Source organism: Tripterygium wilfordii, chromosome 15 (assembly GCF_013401445.1).
Source record: "Tripterygium wilfordii isolate XIE 37 chromosome 15, ASM1340144v1, whole genome shotgun sequence".
Lineage (NCBI taxonomy): Eukaryota > Viridiplantae > Streptophyta > Magnoliopsida > Celastrales > Celastraceae > Tripterygium > Tripterygium wilfordii.
The window spans coordinates 11,866,323-11,885,721 of record NC_052246.1 but is presented as its reverse complement, the minus strand read 5'-3'; the positions used below and the strand labels follow the sequence as shown (position 1 = coordinate 11,885,721).

Below are 19,399 nucleotides of genomic sequence, written 5' to 3'. Positions count from 1 at the left end.
TTATCGCGGCGGGATAATTTATATATTGATTTTACTTAAGTTATGTCCAATTTCCTTGTGCAAGACTTGCATAACCAACATAAACAGGCAAGATGTACAAATGCTAAAAGAATTTAAATAAGCCAAAAAATGAGTCATAGTATAACCAACATGGCACCAATCTCATATTTAATATATGTGTGGTCACACGTTGACTTTTGATCCAATTTATCTTATTGTTAAGTAAACAATTTATGTGTACGTAGGTTTGACGGCACAAATTTTTTAAAATTATATCGATTGTTTCTAATGATTTTGTTACCCTCAAGATTTTGCAAACGCTTTTACTTCAACAAAAAATGTAAGCGGAGAGATTATGAGGAGCTTGTTTGACAAGCCACGTCAATTGAAATTGTGAGACTAGAACGTTGTGGAACACGTACTTGAGAAGTCAAGAGGCATGGGGGTATTTACGTAACTTTAGACTTAATTTTGGGTACAACAATAAAACCAAGTCCGCTTTCCCCAAAAAAAAATCCCCAAAAATTTCACTTTCCCCGCCATTTGTTTCTTTGATATTCTATATTCTTAAATCACTCTAGGGCTCAGAATCTCTGCAAAACCTAGTCTTCTCAAATTCTCTCACATATACCCACATTTTCGAACAAATTACCATTCGACGCCACTTACGGTCCATGCTCTTAATCCTCCCGTCGAGAATTCAAAGGTTACTCAATCGATGAGCAATTCAAATATCGGTGGCTCGAGCTCGGCCCCGGGCGCACTCCCGCGGGGTATCGGCCTTTCGAACTCCATACACTCTGACGTTGCCCCGTGCCTCCCTTTGCCTTCGCTTCCGGTGAACTGCGGGGCATCTGATTCAGACCTTCGGTTGTTCGATGAGCCGAGTAGCACTGGTTACGGTGGCGTGCAGTCTTCGAATCAGCGCCAGATTCTTGATCAAGCGAGTAGAATCGCTGATCTTCTTCGTGAAACGGATGTTTCATACTTGTAAGTGTTTATTTTGTTATTTGCAACTCTTTTTTTTTTTTTTTGAATTTACTAGAGTTTTGAATACGGTGTTTTGATTTCAGCTGGTGATTGAATTTTGATGGAAACTATGATTTTAGTTATAACCGTGAGTGTGTAAGTAAAATTTTGTTCACAATTTTGACAAGTAAAGGGAATTGAATGCGAGTGCGTTTGAATTTTGAACTCCAATGTAGTTTGACTAGCGAATTAATTCTCTAATTGCTTCTGAATTTCATGTTGGACTTTTTTTTTTCCGAGTATATTAGGTGTATAAGCAGTTCAGATTTTGTTAAATAGTAATTTTTTATTCAAAAAAGTAGATGAAAGTGAATTAAAATAGCACGCTTAAGTTCACTTCTGCCTACCTTCAGGAACCTTAGAGATGACACAAGGCCGGTTCCTTGTGATCGTGTGGAGCCTTCAGAACTTTATGATCAGGTTATCCGATGCAATCCTGAAGCATTTGAGTATGTAACGACTGGTAAACAAATTACAACAAGTTGTTATTTACATTTAGTTCTTTTACCCTTTTGCTATTCCCTGAGTGTCATTTTACTGCATAAATTGAGAATTGCCTGTTAACTTTCCGGTATAGGTTACAACTTACAAGGAAGCACTCCTTATAAAGTGTTTGAATATTGAAAATTATGGATTGACCATATCTTTCAAGTAGTTCATCGACTGTTAGTATGTGACAAGAGTTAAGTATTTACAATTTCTCATGGTGAAACTGCTTTATTTTGCTGTCTGAGCAGCCACGTGTCTGTGGTTACCTATTGTCAGGTATTGTGGAGAATTTCGAATCATGGATATAATCGGCTTCTTTACCTGTTGCAGAAAGTTGCTTACAATTTGTTTCCATAAGATTCTGCTGAGCTTATTATTTGCTGGACTGGGGTTGATAAACAAGACAATTCCATTTTTTTGATTAGTCTTCCTTGGAGATGGCAATTGTTACTCATAGGACAAGGTTTATACGGACAAAGTGGTTTTAATTTCCGATGCTTTACATTGCGTTTAAAAAAATTGAACAAACAATGGGTATCAAGTGCAATGAATGTTGACTTGTTGAGTCTTTTCCATCACGGTTTTATGTGAAAAAAAGACTAAAGATCAAACACAAAAGCCCAAAAATTGAACGAAGACACAAAATAATACCTAATTTACTAAATTAAAGATTATTTCGAAAAAATCAGAAAATTAAATTATTCCCTAATATGGAAATGCCAAAAACAAAGGTTTGGAAAAAAAACCCCAACCTCGAGTTATGAAATGGTCTACTGTGGTGGATCTTGAACAGAGAACTTGTTTCCATACAAAGAGTTCAAAATTGTAGTCGATTTGACTTCGTCATCTTGGTGGAAAATGCTTAGAATTCTAGTTTGGAATCCATCCTTTTCACAACTGGTTTAAACTTTTCAGCAATTATGAAATCAAGTCTTGGAACCAATTTCTTGTCATCATTTTACTGAATATGATTGTTATTTTCGTCCCTACCTTTTTCATCGCTTTGTTTGCCTCGTGCCTTTGCGATTTTGATTTCTTTGCAGCTATGTGCTTTCTTGATTTAATGAAAATGTATCATAGTTTTCCTCTGAAAGTTTGAAGGAGAATTGGTGTTAACAGCTATGGATTATGGACTATATTGGGTGGATCCTGAGTTCAACCTGGAAAGGACAGATCTCTTGATCAATGTTCTTGCCAAAAACAGAATCCTTCAACTTTAGAATTCAAAGTATCAAGTCCCCTTTATACCGGGAAAACAATTCTTGAAACCATGAAATTCATTCTTTGCAGCCTCAAATTAGGGTTTACCATGGATCGGTCATTACCGGCTAACCTACCCGTTACCGGCCAATAGATAATCAACCATCAACCAACCCATACAGTCGGGCCGATAATTTCATCCGACCCATGTAGAGATGGGTCGGATGGTAGTTGTCAATATACTCAAAATTCAGTTGGCCGATAATTATCGGCCAGCCGACTTTCATAATTAAATATTAAAGTTTTTGTTAATTGTTAACAACTATGGACTGAAACTAGGCTAAGCCCAAAGATTTACCCACCCCAAAACACAAAGGAGACCCAAACCCAAATATTTACCCATCCCAAAGCCCAAACCAACTAATTAAGGTAAAGTGGGTAATAAACAAAAAGGTCGGGTGTACACATCACTTGACCAGAAAGTTGGGTAAGGTAATAATTTTACATTTTAATCAAAGTCGGTTGGATTATCGGCCGATAATCAACTGACCCGACCCATGGTAAACCCTACTCAAAATCTTGAGGAACTTTGAATTCACGTTCGTGTTGTTAACCATGATAGATGATCAAATTCTCCGATATGAAATTGGTGCAAGACATATTTGGAAATTCTGTCCTACGAGATTTTCTCGGCTGATTGTTTAGGGTTTATAGAGGTTTGGAAAGGAAAAACAGTAGAGTTCCTGGTTACTGGAAAAACTGTGGCATTCTGTATCATGCTTATCGCATGGTCTATTTTTTAACGAGTTCACTGCAGGTCTGACCTAGGCTATAAAGGCGGAAATATTGAATACAGATTTCAAAAAGACCTTTAAATGCAGTAAACTATTGGCATGAGCAGGTTTTTCTGCATCATTTTTAGGCCTTGTTGGCCTGTCGTGGAAGGTTTTGCGCTGTATTGTTTTCTTAACAAGTTTGCTCTAAAGCTGAACCGATATTATTAATGTGAAAATAATGTAGTCAACATTTTAAAATACCTGCAAAAGCGACAGTTCATTTTTTGGATTAGCGTTCCTGGGAAATGGAATAAGAAGATGTTGTTACTCATAGGACTTTTTCCCCTCTTGATCCTTATAGGAAATGGTTGGGACGGATGAAGTTGTGTCGCCTTGATAGTTGCCAATTTGGAATGATTGCAAATTTACAAGGTATCTCAGCAATCAATAATTCATCATTAATGCAGAGATGTGTTGTTGGAACCAGGATTAAATGATGAAAAGATAGATTTCGGTAGAATGGTGACAAGTAGTTTCAACAACGGGTGTAATTAATTCTCAGGCTTTTCAATGATGGACATGGTTACAACCTACAAAAATATGTATCCAAATGTATTTGCAATAAATGTTGGTATTTCACAGATGTTTCTGTATTATCTGTAGGCATTGTTGGCCTATTGCTGAAAGTTGCTCAAGATATGGTTTTCTTGATGAGTTTGTTGAGTATACTGCAATATTGGGGTGAGGTTATAAATAAGACACCATTGAAGACAGATTTGAAAGGACCTTCAAATGCAAAGGAATTTCAGTTTTTGACTTAGACTGCCAAGGAGATGGAATCGAAGAAATTGTTACTCATACGACCAGGTTTAGATGGATGCAGTGGTGTTCAACCATGATGCTTTGGAAACGTTTAACTGATATCTCTGGCTCTCTGCTTTTAATAATTAATCTTGAATAGAAAGATTTTGTTGTTGGAGTGATGATGTAAGAATAAAAGATAGGTTTTTGGAGAATAGGTAACAGGGTAATTCATCTGTTGTTTCTCAATGATTGGTATCGAGTGCAACAACTGCTTAGAAGTTTTGATCGTGGTTTTGCTGTCAGACATGTATTTGAATGTATTTGCATTTATGTTGGCATTTCTCAGGTTCTTTCTCCATCAGTCGTAGGCTTTTGTTGTAAGCTGCTTAGAGCATCATTTCATAATGAGTCTACCGAGTTTACCGGAATGTGGACTTAGTTATAAAATAGGGAAATATGAATTCAGATTTTGAAAAAACCTTAGAATCCAACAAATTTTGCAATTTGAATTAGTCTTAATAGGAGATGGGATTGAAGAGTTTGCTGCTCATAGGACAAGGTTTAGGGATAGGTGTATGCTCCAATTATTTTGGACTCCAATTTAGCTTCAATTCTTTGTGTCTGGTTGTATTGATGCCAAATCAGCAATTTGGACTTTAAGGTGTGAAAATTCAAATTGGAAGATTATTTAATCCACAAACAGAGGAATCAGAGCTAAAAAAAATTGAAGCACATCTCAATCCCAAGGATTAGATGGAGGGTGTGGTGTCAAACCTTGATACTTGCCCATTTTGAGTTTGGACGTTTGTGAGGTATTTTTGCAAAGGCTATTATAGTCTTATTATTATTGTTACTTTCTTTTGAATGCAAAAAATGATGTAATATTATCTTTGCAACTAGTAGTTCATCACGCTATTGGAATGTGGATGGAACAATAATAGAGTGATTCTGCTCTTCAGCCAAACCAATTCTATCATTATTCTCTATGTCATGTGCTGGAAACAGCATTGGAATTGTGTGCTTTAGTTTTCTATGCTGCTTAAAGTTGTATCTTGATTGAAATTTTTTTTTGATTGGTTATGGGATGATATTCTTGATGATGATTTTTTTTGAAGTTTTGAAGTTAAATGTTACTATGCTTATGGCTCATTGCATATTTCAAGTTTCTCAGGTCATATCCAGCAGGAAATTTCTGTTAGTACAGTACATGAAAGTAGGCACTTTGAACCCACTATACCTGCCACAAATCAAGTGGAAAAAGACTACAGTGGAAGTCGCAATTTTCCAGTCCACCATGATCTTAGAAATGTATGTATGCTTGTTGATTTATTTAGTAATGATTGTGTTACTTGTATGCCTAATATAGTGGATGTATTGCAGGATATCACATCATCTTCCAGAAAACCAAAGGTTAAAAAGAAAGTCAGAGAAGATATCTCAGCAACAGTTCAACCAGATGCCGTTGAGCTTCAAGGTCTGTCAATGCTCTTTTTGAATGTTGTTGCTGTTGCTCTTTTGTATTTTATTACTCTCCCTGTCTCTGTCCGACTGTCTGTCTTTCGCTGGCTCTCTCTCTCCCTCTTATTATTTGTGCTCTAATATTTGTATTTAGATGCCACCATTGCAAGCTTCTGTGAGTTGTTGGAGGACTTTTGTGGTAAAGCTGAAATATTGGATGATGATAGGGATGAAGCCGAGTGGTTGTCAGTGCCTGCTGCTGATCTTAAAATGCTTGTAAATGAAATAATGACTATACGTGCAAAAGATCTTCTGCATTTGGTTCCTGTAGATGTCCTTGTTAGACTGTTACGGGTTCTCGATCATCAAATACATCGAGCAGAAGGTCTATCGGTTGATGAATGCGACCATGTAAGTGCCTGGTAATTTTATTTTGGTTCTGCGTTCTTGCCATGTGTGCACACATGCACACTTTCATATTTTTATATATGCCTGCCATAGTTGCTCTTCAAGTTTCTCTGTCACTTGATGTTGTCATCCTTTTGATTATTACTACATTGAATCAGTCTGGTGTTTGATTACGTCCTTTCTCAGCTCTATTTACTTATTAAAATGCAAAAGTATGCTTTCCATTTTTTTTTTTGCAATATGAATGGCTTTTTTTTGCTATCAATTTCTGCATTTATGTTTTGGCATTGGCACAGTTTTTGTGAGTGAGTTGCTCTATATTTGTATGGAGTACATTGTAAAAATGTGAATGCTGCAGATTTGTCAATGCAAAGTATGTTATATGTTTTGATAAACCGCAATTAAAGCCCTGAAGTGAATTCTGAATACATGTGTTGAGACCTTAGGCTAATACACGAGTGGGTGAATTGTATAAGACAAGTAAGTTCTAAGCACTCCTTTTATTTTTGCACAGTAGATACCTAATCTCTGCAAGAGTCCAAGCTTTTAGCTTGTATAGTCTGGTGTTTTTGAATTAGTAATTGTCCAGTTCTTCGTAGGTCAATCACTAGCAATGTTTACACACTTTTATCAATGATTCAAAGATCACAGAACTATATAGCAGCACAGACAGGCCCACTACTCAAGGCTCCTCCTTAAGTTTTGGTGAATCCACTATGACAACTTGTTGATGCAGAGACAAGCCAACCTCTTACACACAGCTGGTTTTGGCTCAAGTGCCAGCCACATTCTTACAAGTATGAATTTCTGATATAGCTAGAGGTTTAGAAACTAAGTACAAGTGTATTGAACCTTTAAGAACAGAGTAGGCAATAATTTGCAAAACAGTTGTTTAAGAGTTCTAGAATAAACTGTGTGATCTGGTATGAGTATGTGTTCTTTTTTTCAGGAAGCCTTTGAGAGAATTATATAGCAGGTAGGGTTTCAATTCTTAGGTCTTAGCCGTTTGAACCATAGCTCCAATTCCTGATTCTTGGGATTGAATTATGCCTTGCAGCCTGGATTTCTTTCTCTTTCCTTTCTTTTCTTCTCTTTCCTTTTCTGCAGCCAGTTTCTTCAAAATTTGAATATTTTTATCTTCCAGGAAAATGTTTCCTTTGATTACTCAACCATCAAATCAACTTAGCAATCCTCCATATATATCACAGACTTTCCATATATAGTACTTCTATTCCTAGTTGATCCCTGCAGTTTTTTTTCAGTCTCTAATCCGACTTGGTTATGCCTAAACCGGCTCCTTGACATGTCACTGAAACCTAGTCAGCTAGTGCCAGGTTAGCAGAGTCCTACATTAACTACTGCCATAGTGTATTCATGGAATCCTGCAATCTTGACAGCTTGTCAGCTTATTTTAAGCCTCATGCCTGTGACAAATTTATTAGTCTAGATAAATAATTTATATATAAGACATCATTAGAGTGTGCAGGGAAGCTTTTAGATGGACTAAGAGTCAAGCATATAGTTCACTAAGCTTAAGTTGTTTAATCATAAAGCATATTAAGCATAGGGTAAGCAAAAAAATCATGACATAATATTCATGAAGCATATTTTGTATCGAAATACCTTAGCAACAAGGACCTTTACAATCCGTTTTACTGAATACTAATCCAGCCTTAACTTCATGTCTGGATGTGCATGAAAATGTATTACAAGGAAATTATTGGACCTATATATATGATAAATTTTAGCACTTAGTGTTCTTGGTTTGTCCCTTGAATTGGGTCCTTTGTTGAAAGTAATGGGCATTTGAAGTGGTGTTGCTATGTGGTTATGCAAAGTGAAGGTTTGTTTTAGGCAAATGCCAACTGCCAAGTAAGATCCAAATATGTCTTCAGATTTCAGATCTCATATTTAGTTCTGAAAGGTTTTAGATGTATAATTTTTCACTTCTTCTGTTGATTGTGATTTTTTTTATTCCTTCCTTCCCTTTCTCTCTTGAGTTTAATTTTTACATTTTCACCCAGTAGTTTAAGTTGTAGTAATGATTGTTTTACTGATATGCCACTTTCATGGTCTTTTGATATGATACACTGATATGATAACTTGATAGTTTATTTTTCATTGTTTTGGCTAATTCATTTTCTATTTTCAGCTGGATTCAGATGTTGTTACAGTGGTGATTTGTGCCCTGGAGTCCATTCATGCAGCCTTAGCAATAATGGCTCACAATCACATGCCAAAGCAGCTTTATAAGGAAGAGGTGACATGATTATTCCCCCTCCCCCGCCCTTTTTCTTTTTATTGTTGTGTTGGTGTGCGTTCATCTACTTCTTGTAGTGCAGTTTACTTGGGCTGTGCCATAAATAATTGTTACTTCATTGACTGATTATACTCTCATAACAGATCATTGAAAGAATTCTCGAGTTTTCAAAGCATCAAATGTCAGATGTCATGTCAGCTTATGATCCAGCTTATCGTGCTTTGCATAAACCAAGTGAAGATGGGGCAGTTGACGGTTAGACTTTTAATTTTAGAAACAAAGCTTGGTGTTCTGTTGCCTGTTTCCTTCCTCAGTATCCTGGCTTTTCTTGTAACAACATTTATAACTTCATTTAAATTCGAAAGTCTTTGTCATCCCTTTTACTCTGAATTTCTTCTACCTTGCAAGCAGAGCATAAAAATGAGAGCGACAAAATAATTTGAATGACTCATTCATGGAGTCTAAGGGCAGCTTTAATTATAGATATGTGATGTTGAGCTACAGTATGTACTTATTTTCAGGTAATGAAGAGGAGCCTGATTCTGAGTTTGGTTCAGCAAGCAAGAAACGACGTAGTCTGAAGAGCAATAAAGTGAAGAAATCAGCATTGAACAAGTGCGCTTATTAAAATGCTGTTTTCTTAATTTTGATTATTATGGTGAACTTTATAGTATTGGTATTGAGGTGTCTTCTGATCTATTATTTTTTGCTCTGATAGGGTCTCCGGTGCTGTGCATACTATTCTTCAGAAACTGTGCACTATTCTTGGTTTACTGAAGGATTTGTTGTTGATGGAGAGGCTATCTGATAGTTGCATTTTACAGCTGTTGAAGGCGAGCTTTACGACATTTTTAGTGGATAATATCCAACTCTTGCAACTAAAGGCAATTGGTTTAATAATCGGGGTAGAATTTCGTGCTTGCTTCTTTTTCATTACTTCACTTTTCTTGGTACACATCATATACATGTATGTGAGCATAAATATATGCACTGTTGTGTGTTCTCAAGGGTGTTGTCATTGTTACAGATATTTTATTCATACACACAGCATCGCACGTATGTGATAGATGAAATACTTCAGCTGCTTGTGAAATTACCAATTTCAAAGCGGGCACAAAGAGCCTATCACCTACCTGATGAAGAGCAGAGGCAGATCCAGATGATCAGTGCTCTGCTGATTCAGTTGGTTCACAGTAGTGCAAACCTACCTGAAACTTTAAGGCAAGCATCTAGTGGAAATTCCATCATAGAAGTCTCCTTCGATGCTAGTTACCAGGCCAAATGTCATGAAGCAGCCACAGAAACTTGTTGTCTCTTTTGGACCCGTGTTCTCCAGCGATTTGCATCTGTCAAGACCCAGGATGCTTCTGAGGTGAAATTGATGGTAGAGAATCTTGTTACAGATCTACTGACAACGTTGAATTTACCAGAATATCCTGCTTCAGCTCCTCTTTTGGAGGTGAGTTTCTATGAATCATTTGCTGTTGCAAAAAAGGTTTGTAGGGTTTTTCCTTTCTGGGGATCACATGTTTTAATGTTATGGTGTTGTTCCCTGCAGGTTCTTTGTGTTTTGCTACTACAGAATGCTGGGCTGAAAGCTAAAGATATCTCTGTACGTTCCATGGCTATTGACCTTCTTGGTACAGTGGCTGCAAGGTTAAAGCACGATTTCGTCCTTTGTAGGAAGGACAAGTTTTGGATATTACAGGAATTGGCTAGTGGAGATGGTGTTGAGCAGAGTTATCCAAAAGATGCATGTTCTGTTTGTTTGGATGGAAGATTTGATAAACCACTGCTTAGGTGTAAAGGTTGTCAGAGAATGTTTCATATGGATTGCATGGGTGTAAGAGAACATGAAGTTCCCATCCGTAGCTGGCACTGTCAGATTTGCCTTTGCAGGAAGCAGCTTCTCGTTTTACAATCATATTGCAAGTCACAGTGCAAGAATGATGAGAAGCAGCATACTCGGTCGAAAAACAATTCTGAAGCTTCTGATGCAGTTACGAACGTTGAAATTCTCCAACAGATGCTAATGAATTACCTCCAAGAAGCTGGTTATGTTGATGATATGAATCTCTTTGTTCGCTGGTTAGTAGACATTGAAGCTCCTTCTTACTTGCTATCAGCTTTGCTTCTTTGTAATTCTATTTTTGCACCGCCTTGGTGCCTTAATAAAACCTTTACCATTAAAAAAGAGTTATTTCTTGCTTATATTGTGTTTGTATTGATGCCACTGAGAAAACGTATTTGTGCAGGTTTTATCTGTGTATCTGGTACAAGGATGATCCGCAGTCTCAACAAAAGTGTGATTATTACATTGCTAGACTGAGATCAAAGGCCATAGTGCGTGATTCTGGGCAATCTTCAGTATTGATGAGGGATTCTGCAAGGCAGATTACTTTGGCTCTGGGACAAAATAGTTCATTCTCTCGAGGGTTTGATAAGATTCTTCATATGCTTCTGGTCAGTGAAAAACATATTGCTTGCTCCCTATTTTGTATGCGTAACAATATCTTTTCCTTACATTCTAGTTGATTTCAGGCAAGCTTAAGGGAGAACTCTCCTGTGATTAGGGCCAAGGCTTTACGGGCGGTGAGTTGATTTTTTTCTTTTCTAAAGTTATTGGGCCTTTTGGTTTTCAATGATGTTTTCTTACATTTAATATTTGATGGGAGCAGGTTAGCATTATTGTAGAGGCTGATCCAGAGGTCTTGGGTGACGAGCGTGTGCAATTGGCTGTTGAGGGAAGATTTTGTGATTCTGCAATTTCTGTAAGAGAAGCAGCTTTGGAGCTTGTCGGTAGGCATATTGCTTCCTATCCCGATGTTGGTCTGAAGGTACTTGGATTGACTTTCATCTTTTTCTCTGCTTGAGGCATGCTGTATTAAATACTGTTCATACCTCTACCTTTCCTCTAATTTGTCACAACCTCCTAGAGGTCATGTGTTCTAATCCTGGAAATAGCCTATCAACATTAATGTGGGGTTGGGCTGCATATATCTTTCCCTTGCCCGACCATGCATTCGTTATGTGGGCCTTGTGCATGGGAGTCATTTGACCATTCCCTTTCCTCTTGCCCCCTCTTGTTTTGAACCTCTATTTGGTGCTTTTTTACAGTATTTTGAGAAGGTTGCAGAGAGGATAAGAGATACTGGAGTTAGTGTCCGAAAACGAGCCATCAAAATTATCCGAGACATGTGCACTTCCAATGCCAACTTCTCCGGATTTACGAGTGCTTGTATTGAGATAATTTCTCGTATTAGTGATGATGAATCAAGTATTCAGGTAATTTGAAATGAACTTTTGTGTTTAGGCTATCTTCATACTTGTGGGCTGTGGCAGTAAGCTTCTAATAATTGTTTTGCAGTTTTTCAATATGATTTTACTGCTTTAATAGGTTAAAAGAGGAGTAGAATGATATGTTGCTGCTGCTACATGTACTTTTTTATTATAATCTGCTGGAAATTTTCGTGAACAAGTCGGTTCAGCAATATCATTAGGATGATTATAGTTTGACAAGTTCTTTGTGGCTACTTTTCTTAAATGAAGATTTCCCTTTTTGCCGCTTTATTGTATCGCCTAAACTCTGAGGATGGTGAAAAATCATGACTATCAAGGTAATTATTTCAACATCTGGAGGCTTATTTAGCATTAGGCCAAAAGAGGCAAGATGCTCAAGGTGCTAAGTCCCTACTCGTCACTCTTTAGGTGCTGGCATCAGAAATGAACTCACCTTAAAGTGAGGCACAAGTTGTTAAAGGAGTTGTGTTGACAGTTCATTCTCTGATTCTTTTTGGGTTGTGCTGCACTGCTGCTATTACTTTTTTGGTGAAAACAAATAAATGAGGGACAACCTAACCATACTAGCGAAAGCACCCAATTGGTACACAATCATGAATCAAAAAATAAGAGAAGGAAAATTTTCAAATTTGGAAACTTGCTTAGATTAACATGAACAGATGTATGGCTGAAATGAGGAATCAAATGGTTTTATACAAGTTCATTCTGAGGAGAGAGAGAGTGGCGGAAGTTGCATGAGATAGAAAATTGGGAACCGTGGTCCACATATGGGTTTCCAGGGAGTTATTTATGAAGCTAAAACATTGCTGAGAGGAATTCAAATGGAAGTGTGCTTCTTTATATGCTGAAGTTTAGTGAATTTAGTTGTTCTTGTGGTTTAGACCGCAGAAGGTAAATACAAAGATGGTGATAGAGAGAAGCAATCAGACCATTGAGACAAAAGATGGAGTTTACATTTGTCGCACTTTTTGTATATGTCAGGTCTCACATTTAGCATGTAGGTATTCTTGAAGCTTGGACTAAGTTGGTATGTGTTTTTGTGCACATGAACTGTATATATGTAGGTATTTCTTGAATCTTGGTTATATAACATCTAGCATGCGGCTGATTATATGCTCCCAATTATACCTTATGTGTAGGATCTTGTCTGCAAGACATTTTATGAGTTTTGGTTTGAGGAACCTTCTGGTTCCCAGATGCAATATTTTGGAGATGGTAGTTCTGTACCTTTGGAAGTGTCAAGGAAGACTGAACAGATTGTTGAGATGTTGAGGAGGATGCCAAATCATCAACTCCTTGTCGCTGTGATAAAGCGCAACTTGGCTCTTGATTTTTTTGCACAATCAGCTAAAGCTGCTGGGATTAACCCCATGTTACTAGTATCGATACGGAAGCGTTGCGAGTTGATGTGCAAGTGCTTACTAGAAAGGATATTGCAGGTATTGTTGTCACTCATTGCTGCATTGATTTCCTCTTGTTTAAATTTGTTTCTTTTGACAAAATTATGATTGGTCACATGCGCTTGTTCAGGTGGAGGAAATGAATAGTGTGGAAATGGAGGGGCATACGCTTCCGTATGTGCTGGTCCTGCATGCATTTTGCGTTGTGGACCCAACTTTATGTGCACCATCCTCCGACCCCTCCCAGTTTGTGGTGACATTACAGCCATATCTCAAGAGTCAGGTTAATACATTTATTCAAACTTTCTGGAATTAATCTGGTAGAGTTCTTGTATTACAGAGTAAAAGAAGGTTATAAAGATTCATCATCATGCTAGACTAACTGGAGAATAGGGGTTAAATCACATCAATTTTTTTGTGACAACTGTAGCGAGTGCATTTCTTATAATTAACTGAATTGGTTATATGTACTCTAAAAAAAAGTTACTTTTTATTTCTCCATTGATTGCTCTTTCCAAAAGAAAATGAATAGAAACTTAGAGCAAGTGGTTGGTCTTTTGCGAATCCCTTGGAGTCATAAATTATTGCTTATACATCATTTGTTCTTCAAGTGCACTGTGTAAGTGAGTTCAGAAAAAATAAACTCTTGAAGCTGCATGTATAATTCCTTAATACATCCCTTTTTGTCTCTTTAAGGCTCAAATGATATATGAGTTGGGGATGATTCATGGACATAAATATCTAATGATTGCAAGCATTGCAATTGCACTATGTACTGTTACTTTAGACAAGATATTAAAAAATATATATAAAAGGTGTGAAATACCCCAAACCAACAAGTTAACTTATTGGGTTGAATGGCAAGGTAACTAATCTCAACATGGTATCAGAGCGAGAGGTCTTGGGTTTAAACCTTAGCTTTTGCAATTGAAACCCCCTTTTATTATTGCCCCAAGTGTGAGCCTTTATGTGTTTGTTGTTGCCCTAGTGTTGGGCCGTTAGAGTTGTCCAGCCACACGTGAGGGAGAGTGTTAGAATATATATATATAAAAGGTATGAAACGCCCCAAACCAACAAGTTACTTATTGGGTTGAATGACAAAGTAATTAATCTCAACAGTTATTAAAGAAGGTTTCAGTATATTTTCACATGTTGAGCTGTAGTAAATGAGAGAACCATATGAGTCCATCATGTATTTGGGTGGTGAGAAAGAGAATTTTTATGCGCTAAGGTGTGAAAAAAATGAGACTGACGCAATCAAAGGGCCATTTTTTAAATGAACCAAGTAACCATGTTTATTGCTGCGTTGCCACTTCTCTGTGCATGATCTCAATTTGTTGTCTTTAATGGGGTAGTGTTGTAGTGCTCCTTGATGCCTTGTTATAACAAGCTCTCGTCAAGTGAAAAATCAATATCATTTCTAATTATAAATATATGAGAACGTAAATTATGTCACGACTCATGAACCAAGTTTCTTACAGCTGTCCATGAAAAAAAGAAATTTCTTACAACTGTAGTATTATTATGATTTTGGAAGACCTAGCATTGCAGTTCTGTTTTTCACCTAGGAGGCAATTTGGTAATCTAATTCGATTTTTTTTCCTTGTGCTGGTTTCAGGTTGATAATCGAGCAGTGGCACAGTTACTGGAGAGTATAATATTTATAATAGATGCTATTATACCCTTGATACGGAAGTTACCTCCGAATGTTGTTGAAGAACTTGAACAAGATTTGAAGCAAATGATTGTTCGGCACTCTTTTTTGACAGTTGTTCATGCCTGCATCAAGTAGCATATATTCTCCTTTTTCTTATTTTGGTTTATGGCTTCAGTTTTCAAACTGCAATGCCTTGTTACTTATTCTATGACTATTTTTGCTCATGGTTGAAAGGGAAGTTCTGTAACTGTTCTGACAAAACATTAAAAATTTAAAAATTAGCATTGAGTACTGCTATTATAGAGTTGATGGCAAGCACATGTGAATTTGGTGCTGAAGAATTTTATAACTACATTCTCAAACAAAAATAAAGATGTGGTACTGGACTGCTGGTACATTATTGCTGTAGCTTTCCTTAAAAATTACGTAAATGTCTTTTATGCTAGAATTACATTATACCATTTGGTGACGATAATTGTGATGATTTAGTTGCATGTTCAATATATTTTAATGCATCTGTGTTTATATATGATGCATGCATATGCGTCCATTTTATTCTAGTGTTTTACTCAAAAAACACGTGGTGGATTCCTGTTGATGTTTTCATAAACTCATGTAGCCGATCTCAAACTTTTGGGATAAAGGCTTTGATGATGATGATTTTGTTTTATTCAGAACATCTGTTCAGAAACTGTGTTCTTTTGGATTCTATGCCTAATCAAATCGTCTTTAGTAGGGGGACTTATAATTAAAAAACCTCCATGTTTACATTATCTTGTGATGTGTCCATGTTCCTCTTGTAATAAAATATATTTTGAAGGTGGTATAGATTGTATGGTCAAATTTACTAAGGACATGCTGAATAATATAAAAATAAAGATCACAAGGAATTAGAGGTCCTACAAATGTTAAGAGTGTTATTTAGTGCTCTAGTAACTTCCGTTTATGGTTATGTCTGGTATCACATACTTCATAAGAAGAGGAGTTACTTTCATAACTGATTTCTTTTCTCATTGCAGGTGCCTTTGTTCTGTTAGTAAAGTGGCAGGAAAAGGTTCTACTATAATAGAGTATCTCATTCAAGTATTTTTTAAACGTTTGGATGCCCCTGGGACAGATAACAAGCAGGTTGGTGGCTAGTTTTGAGGTCATTTATTCGTTTTGTTCTTTGGATAGCTTTAATATTAGCATATGGTGTGAGGTATTTTTTTGGATAGCTTTAATATTAACAAAGTTTTATATGTTGCAGCTTTGATCTTATATATATATATACATGTATATGGAATTGAATTATGAGTTATTAATTGTTCTGGGTGCATATCTCAGCTAATGGGACGTTCTCTATTTTGCCTTGGGTTGCTTATCCGGTATGGCAACTCATTGTTGAGCTCTTCTGGTGGAGCTTTTGATGTAAGAAGCAGTCTCAGCTTGTTTAAGAAGTATCTTAGCATGGAAGATTTTGGATTAAGGGTCAGATCTTTACAGGTACATGTCTTGTTGTCATCTTATTTTACCTTTACAGGTACATGTCTTGTTGTCATCTTATTTTACCGGAAATATGATTCAAGATAAAGATATACTGATGTGGTTTTGTAACTTCTATAGGCATTGGGCTTTCTTCTTATTGCTCGGCCTGAATGTATGTTGCAAGAGGACGTTGGAAAGATATTAAATGAGTCTTTGTCCTCTTCTAACGTTCGTCTTAAGGTAATTGTAGCCCTTCTTGATCTATTTTAAGTTATTCAATAGGAACTAAAACACACTATTTTGGCCAGATGCAAGCATTGCAAAATATGTTCGAATATCTTCTCGATGCAGAAAGCCAAATGGGAGATGACAAAGCTAATAATGATGTACAACATTACTCTGTTGAAGGTGTCCACAGTGTACCTGTTGCTGCAGGTGCGGGTGATACTAATATATGTGGGGGTATAGTTCAATTGTACTGGAACAATATTTTGGAGAGGTGCTTGGATTTTAGTGAGTCAGTTCGCCAGACTGCAGTTAAGGTAAGGACATATGTCTACTCATTTCTCCGTAGTCTTCTAGCTTGAAGTCCATGTTAGAATCCCCATCCAGCATAATTTATCAAAAATTAATCTTAGAAACCTGGCCTGAAGCTTGAATATCAAAGGCTGATGGGCCATGCAATACTAGAGTTGAGCATTTCATGCAATACTAGAGTTGAGCATTTCACGTTAAGGAAATTGGGTAAATTGTATTATTTGTTCTTTAGAAAACTGTTTTTAAATTTTCATGGGTGGGTTCTGTGAATTTCTTTGTTACACATTTTCACAAGGGTTGAATTTCAGTAATCTAATTTTTCTTTGTGCCGTTGCTTATTTTGTATTCAGATTGTGGAGGTTGTGCTACGGCAAGGTCTTGTTCATCCCATTACTTGTGTACCATACCTTATAGCATTGGAAACCGATCCTCAAGAGCTGAATTCAAAGTTGGCACATCATTTGCTGATGAATATGAATGAGAAGTACGCTCCTGTTTTTTTATCCTTTTTTCTTTTTGCACTGTGGTGGTTCCTCTTGCTTTTGCCAGCTAACAAAAACATCTTTTCAGGTACCCTGCTTTTTTCGAAAGCAGGATAGGGGATGGCCTTCAGATGTCCTTTGTTTTCATGCAATCTGTTTGCAGTCGTTTGCCTGAAAATGTAAAGCAAAAAGTCCAGACCAAGGCTTCTGGAAATTTGACTGGGAAATCCGACATTTCTTTCACTCAGGCAAGGCTTGGAGTTTCACGAATTTACAGGCTCATTCGTGGAAACCGGTTGTCAAGGAACAAATTTATGTCCTCAATTGTGCGAAAATTTGACAGTCCAGCTGTTAGAGATTCCATTGTCCCTTTCTTGATGTGAGTTATCTCTTCGATATAATTCCCAGTTTCTATTTGGCTTTTAACAATGATAAGTTAGAGCTTGGTTTCTTTTTGCAGGTATTGCTCTGAAATTCTAGCTTTGTTACCATTTACTTCACCTGATGAGCCTCTGTATTTAATTTATGCTATAAATCGAGTTATACAAGTTAAGGCTGGGCCTCTTGAGGCAAATATGAAAGGTCTGATTTTGCATTTGTCACAACGCGATGCCCAGCGGATGCTTCACGGGAATAGGTTGATTCAGCATGAGCCAACTCTGACCGATTTGAATTATGTGATGGATTTGAATCAGAAAAGTCAGCAAGAGCCAGCTATTCAACCTGTTTTAAATTATGCGACATCATTTGATTTGAATGGAATGATTCATCAAGAGCCAGCTGATACCCCTGCAAATCTTATTCCCTCAGAGAAGCTAAAGCCAGATGTGACAAGCTTGGATGAATCTTGTTATATGTCCCAAGATGTTATGCAAAAGATCCAGGTAGGTTTTGAGATGCATCTCATACTTGGATTCTAACTTTGAGTATTGATAGTGTTATGTACCACATGGGTTTTGATGCTATTTGATTGTCTATGATGTTTCTTTTGTATCTAATTCTTCTTAGTGGTGCTTACACAGGTTGATTGTGTTGCGGCTACAGCACTGCAGCTTCTTATGAAGTTAAAGAGGCAACTTAAAATTGTTTATAGCTTAAATGATGCCCGCTGCCAGGTAAGACTTGCTGGATTGGTCTCTGCCTGTTGCTTTTGTTTTTGTAGCTCTCAAGATATAACAATTAACATGTGTACTTTGATGCCAGGCTTTTTCTGCGAATGAACCCCCAAAATCAGGAGAGGTCCTCACTAGGCAGAACGCTCCTTTTGACATCAGTGCAACCCGCACCAGTTTGCCTTCCACACCTCAAGATTTGGTAGAGAGATATCAGGTAGTGAGCACTGATGATGGTAGGATTGATTTTGAATGTTTGGTTGCAATAGCATTTTTAACAAATCAATTGTCTTCTCTGTGTCAACTTTCTAATTATCTCTGCTTTTACTGGTTGGCGTTACCACACAGGAATTCAAGAGGGCTTTAAAAGAAGACACTATTGATTACTCAACGTACACAGCTAATATTAAGAGGAAGCGCCCCACCCCCAGGAAAGGGGGGAAACGTACAGCAGGCGGCTACTTTGAAGAGGATGATGATGAAGACGATGCAGCATGGGCAGGTGGGGTTCGAAGGCTAAGTGGTAGCGGCAGAAAAGGTAACGGCAATAGAGCAAACAGGCAGCGATTGTAGTTTGTATGTAACTTGTAGGCTAAATTGTACATTAATTAGGTTCAAAGGAATACAGATAGGACAAACCAGAGCGAAAAAGAATAGAATTGTTGAAATAGAAAGAAGAAACCTGTAAGGGGGCTGTTATATAATTGGCTGTTGTAGAAGGGGGCGTTTTCTCTTGCTGATTCCATTTTGTAATCCTTTTGGCATTTGTTAAACTGAATTCTTTTGCTTCTAATGAAATTCAATGTTCTTAGTTATAGCGTGCAGAAAAAAAAATAAATTTGTTCCCCTTCACTTATCTTTGGGATATGTGCTGGAGAGGTGAACAATCGTTATTGTAGTCTTTCTTTACCATTTAGATTTCCTTTGTATTCGCTGCTGGAATGAGATTATTCAGCTTCCATTGTATGTTTAGAAGACGTAGAACATAGAAAAAATCGCTTCACTTCGGGAGACCAGAAA

At 37.1% G+C, this 19,399-nt stretch overlaps 1 protein-coding gene across 3 annotated transcripts; it reads left to right on the top strand.

Annotated features, from left to right (window-relative positions):
• Positions 1–525: 525 nt before the first annotated feature.
• LOC120016586 (sister chromatid cohesion protein SCC2) lies at positions 526–19,194 on the top strand. 3 transcript variants are annotated; one of them, XM_038869423.1, is made up of 28 exons: positions 526–990; positions 1,383–1,478; positions 5,462–5,606; positions 5,679–5,772; positions 5,911–6,167; positions 8,317–8,424; positions 8,568–8,679; positions 8,946–9,039; positions 9,143–9,329; positions 9,452–9,883; positions 9,983–10,512; positions 10,680–10,887; positions 10,966–11,016; positions 11,103–11,261; positions 11,542–11,709; positions 12,864–13,163; positions 13,255–13,407; positions 14,743–14,912; positions 15,801–15,909; positions 16,108–16,266; positions 16,387–16,488; positions 16,557–16,790; positions 17,136–17,269; positions 17,356–17,646; positions 17,728–18,151; positions 18,290–18,382; positions 18,471–18,596; positions 18,728–19,194. In XM_038869423.1, exons 1-28 carry the CDS (start codon positions 719–721, stop codon positions 18,950–18,952), a joined length of 5,433 nt encoding a protein of 1,810 aa, XP_038725351.1. In that variant the 5' UTR covers positions 526–718; the 3' UTR covers positions 18,953–19,194. The 3 variants fall into 3 exon arrangements, with proteins under 3 accessions (XP_038725351.1, XP_038725350.1, XP_038725353.1); XM_038869422.1 differs by having other exon boundaries at positions 1,383–1,492; positions 5,470–5,606; XM_038869425.1 differs by having other exon boundaries at positions 849–990; positions 5,470–5,606.
• The last annotated feature ends 205 nt before the right edge of the window (positions 19,195–19,399 follow it).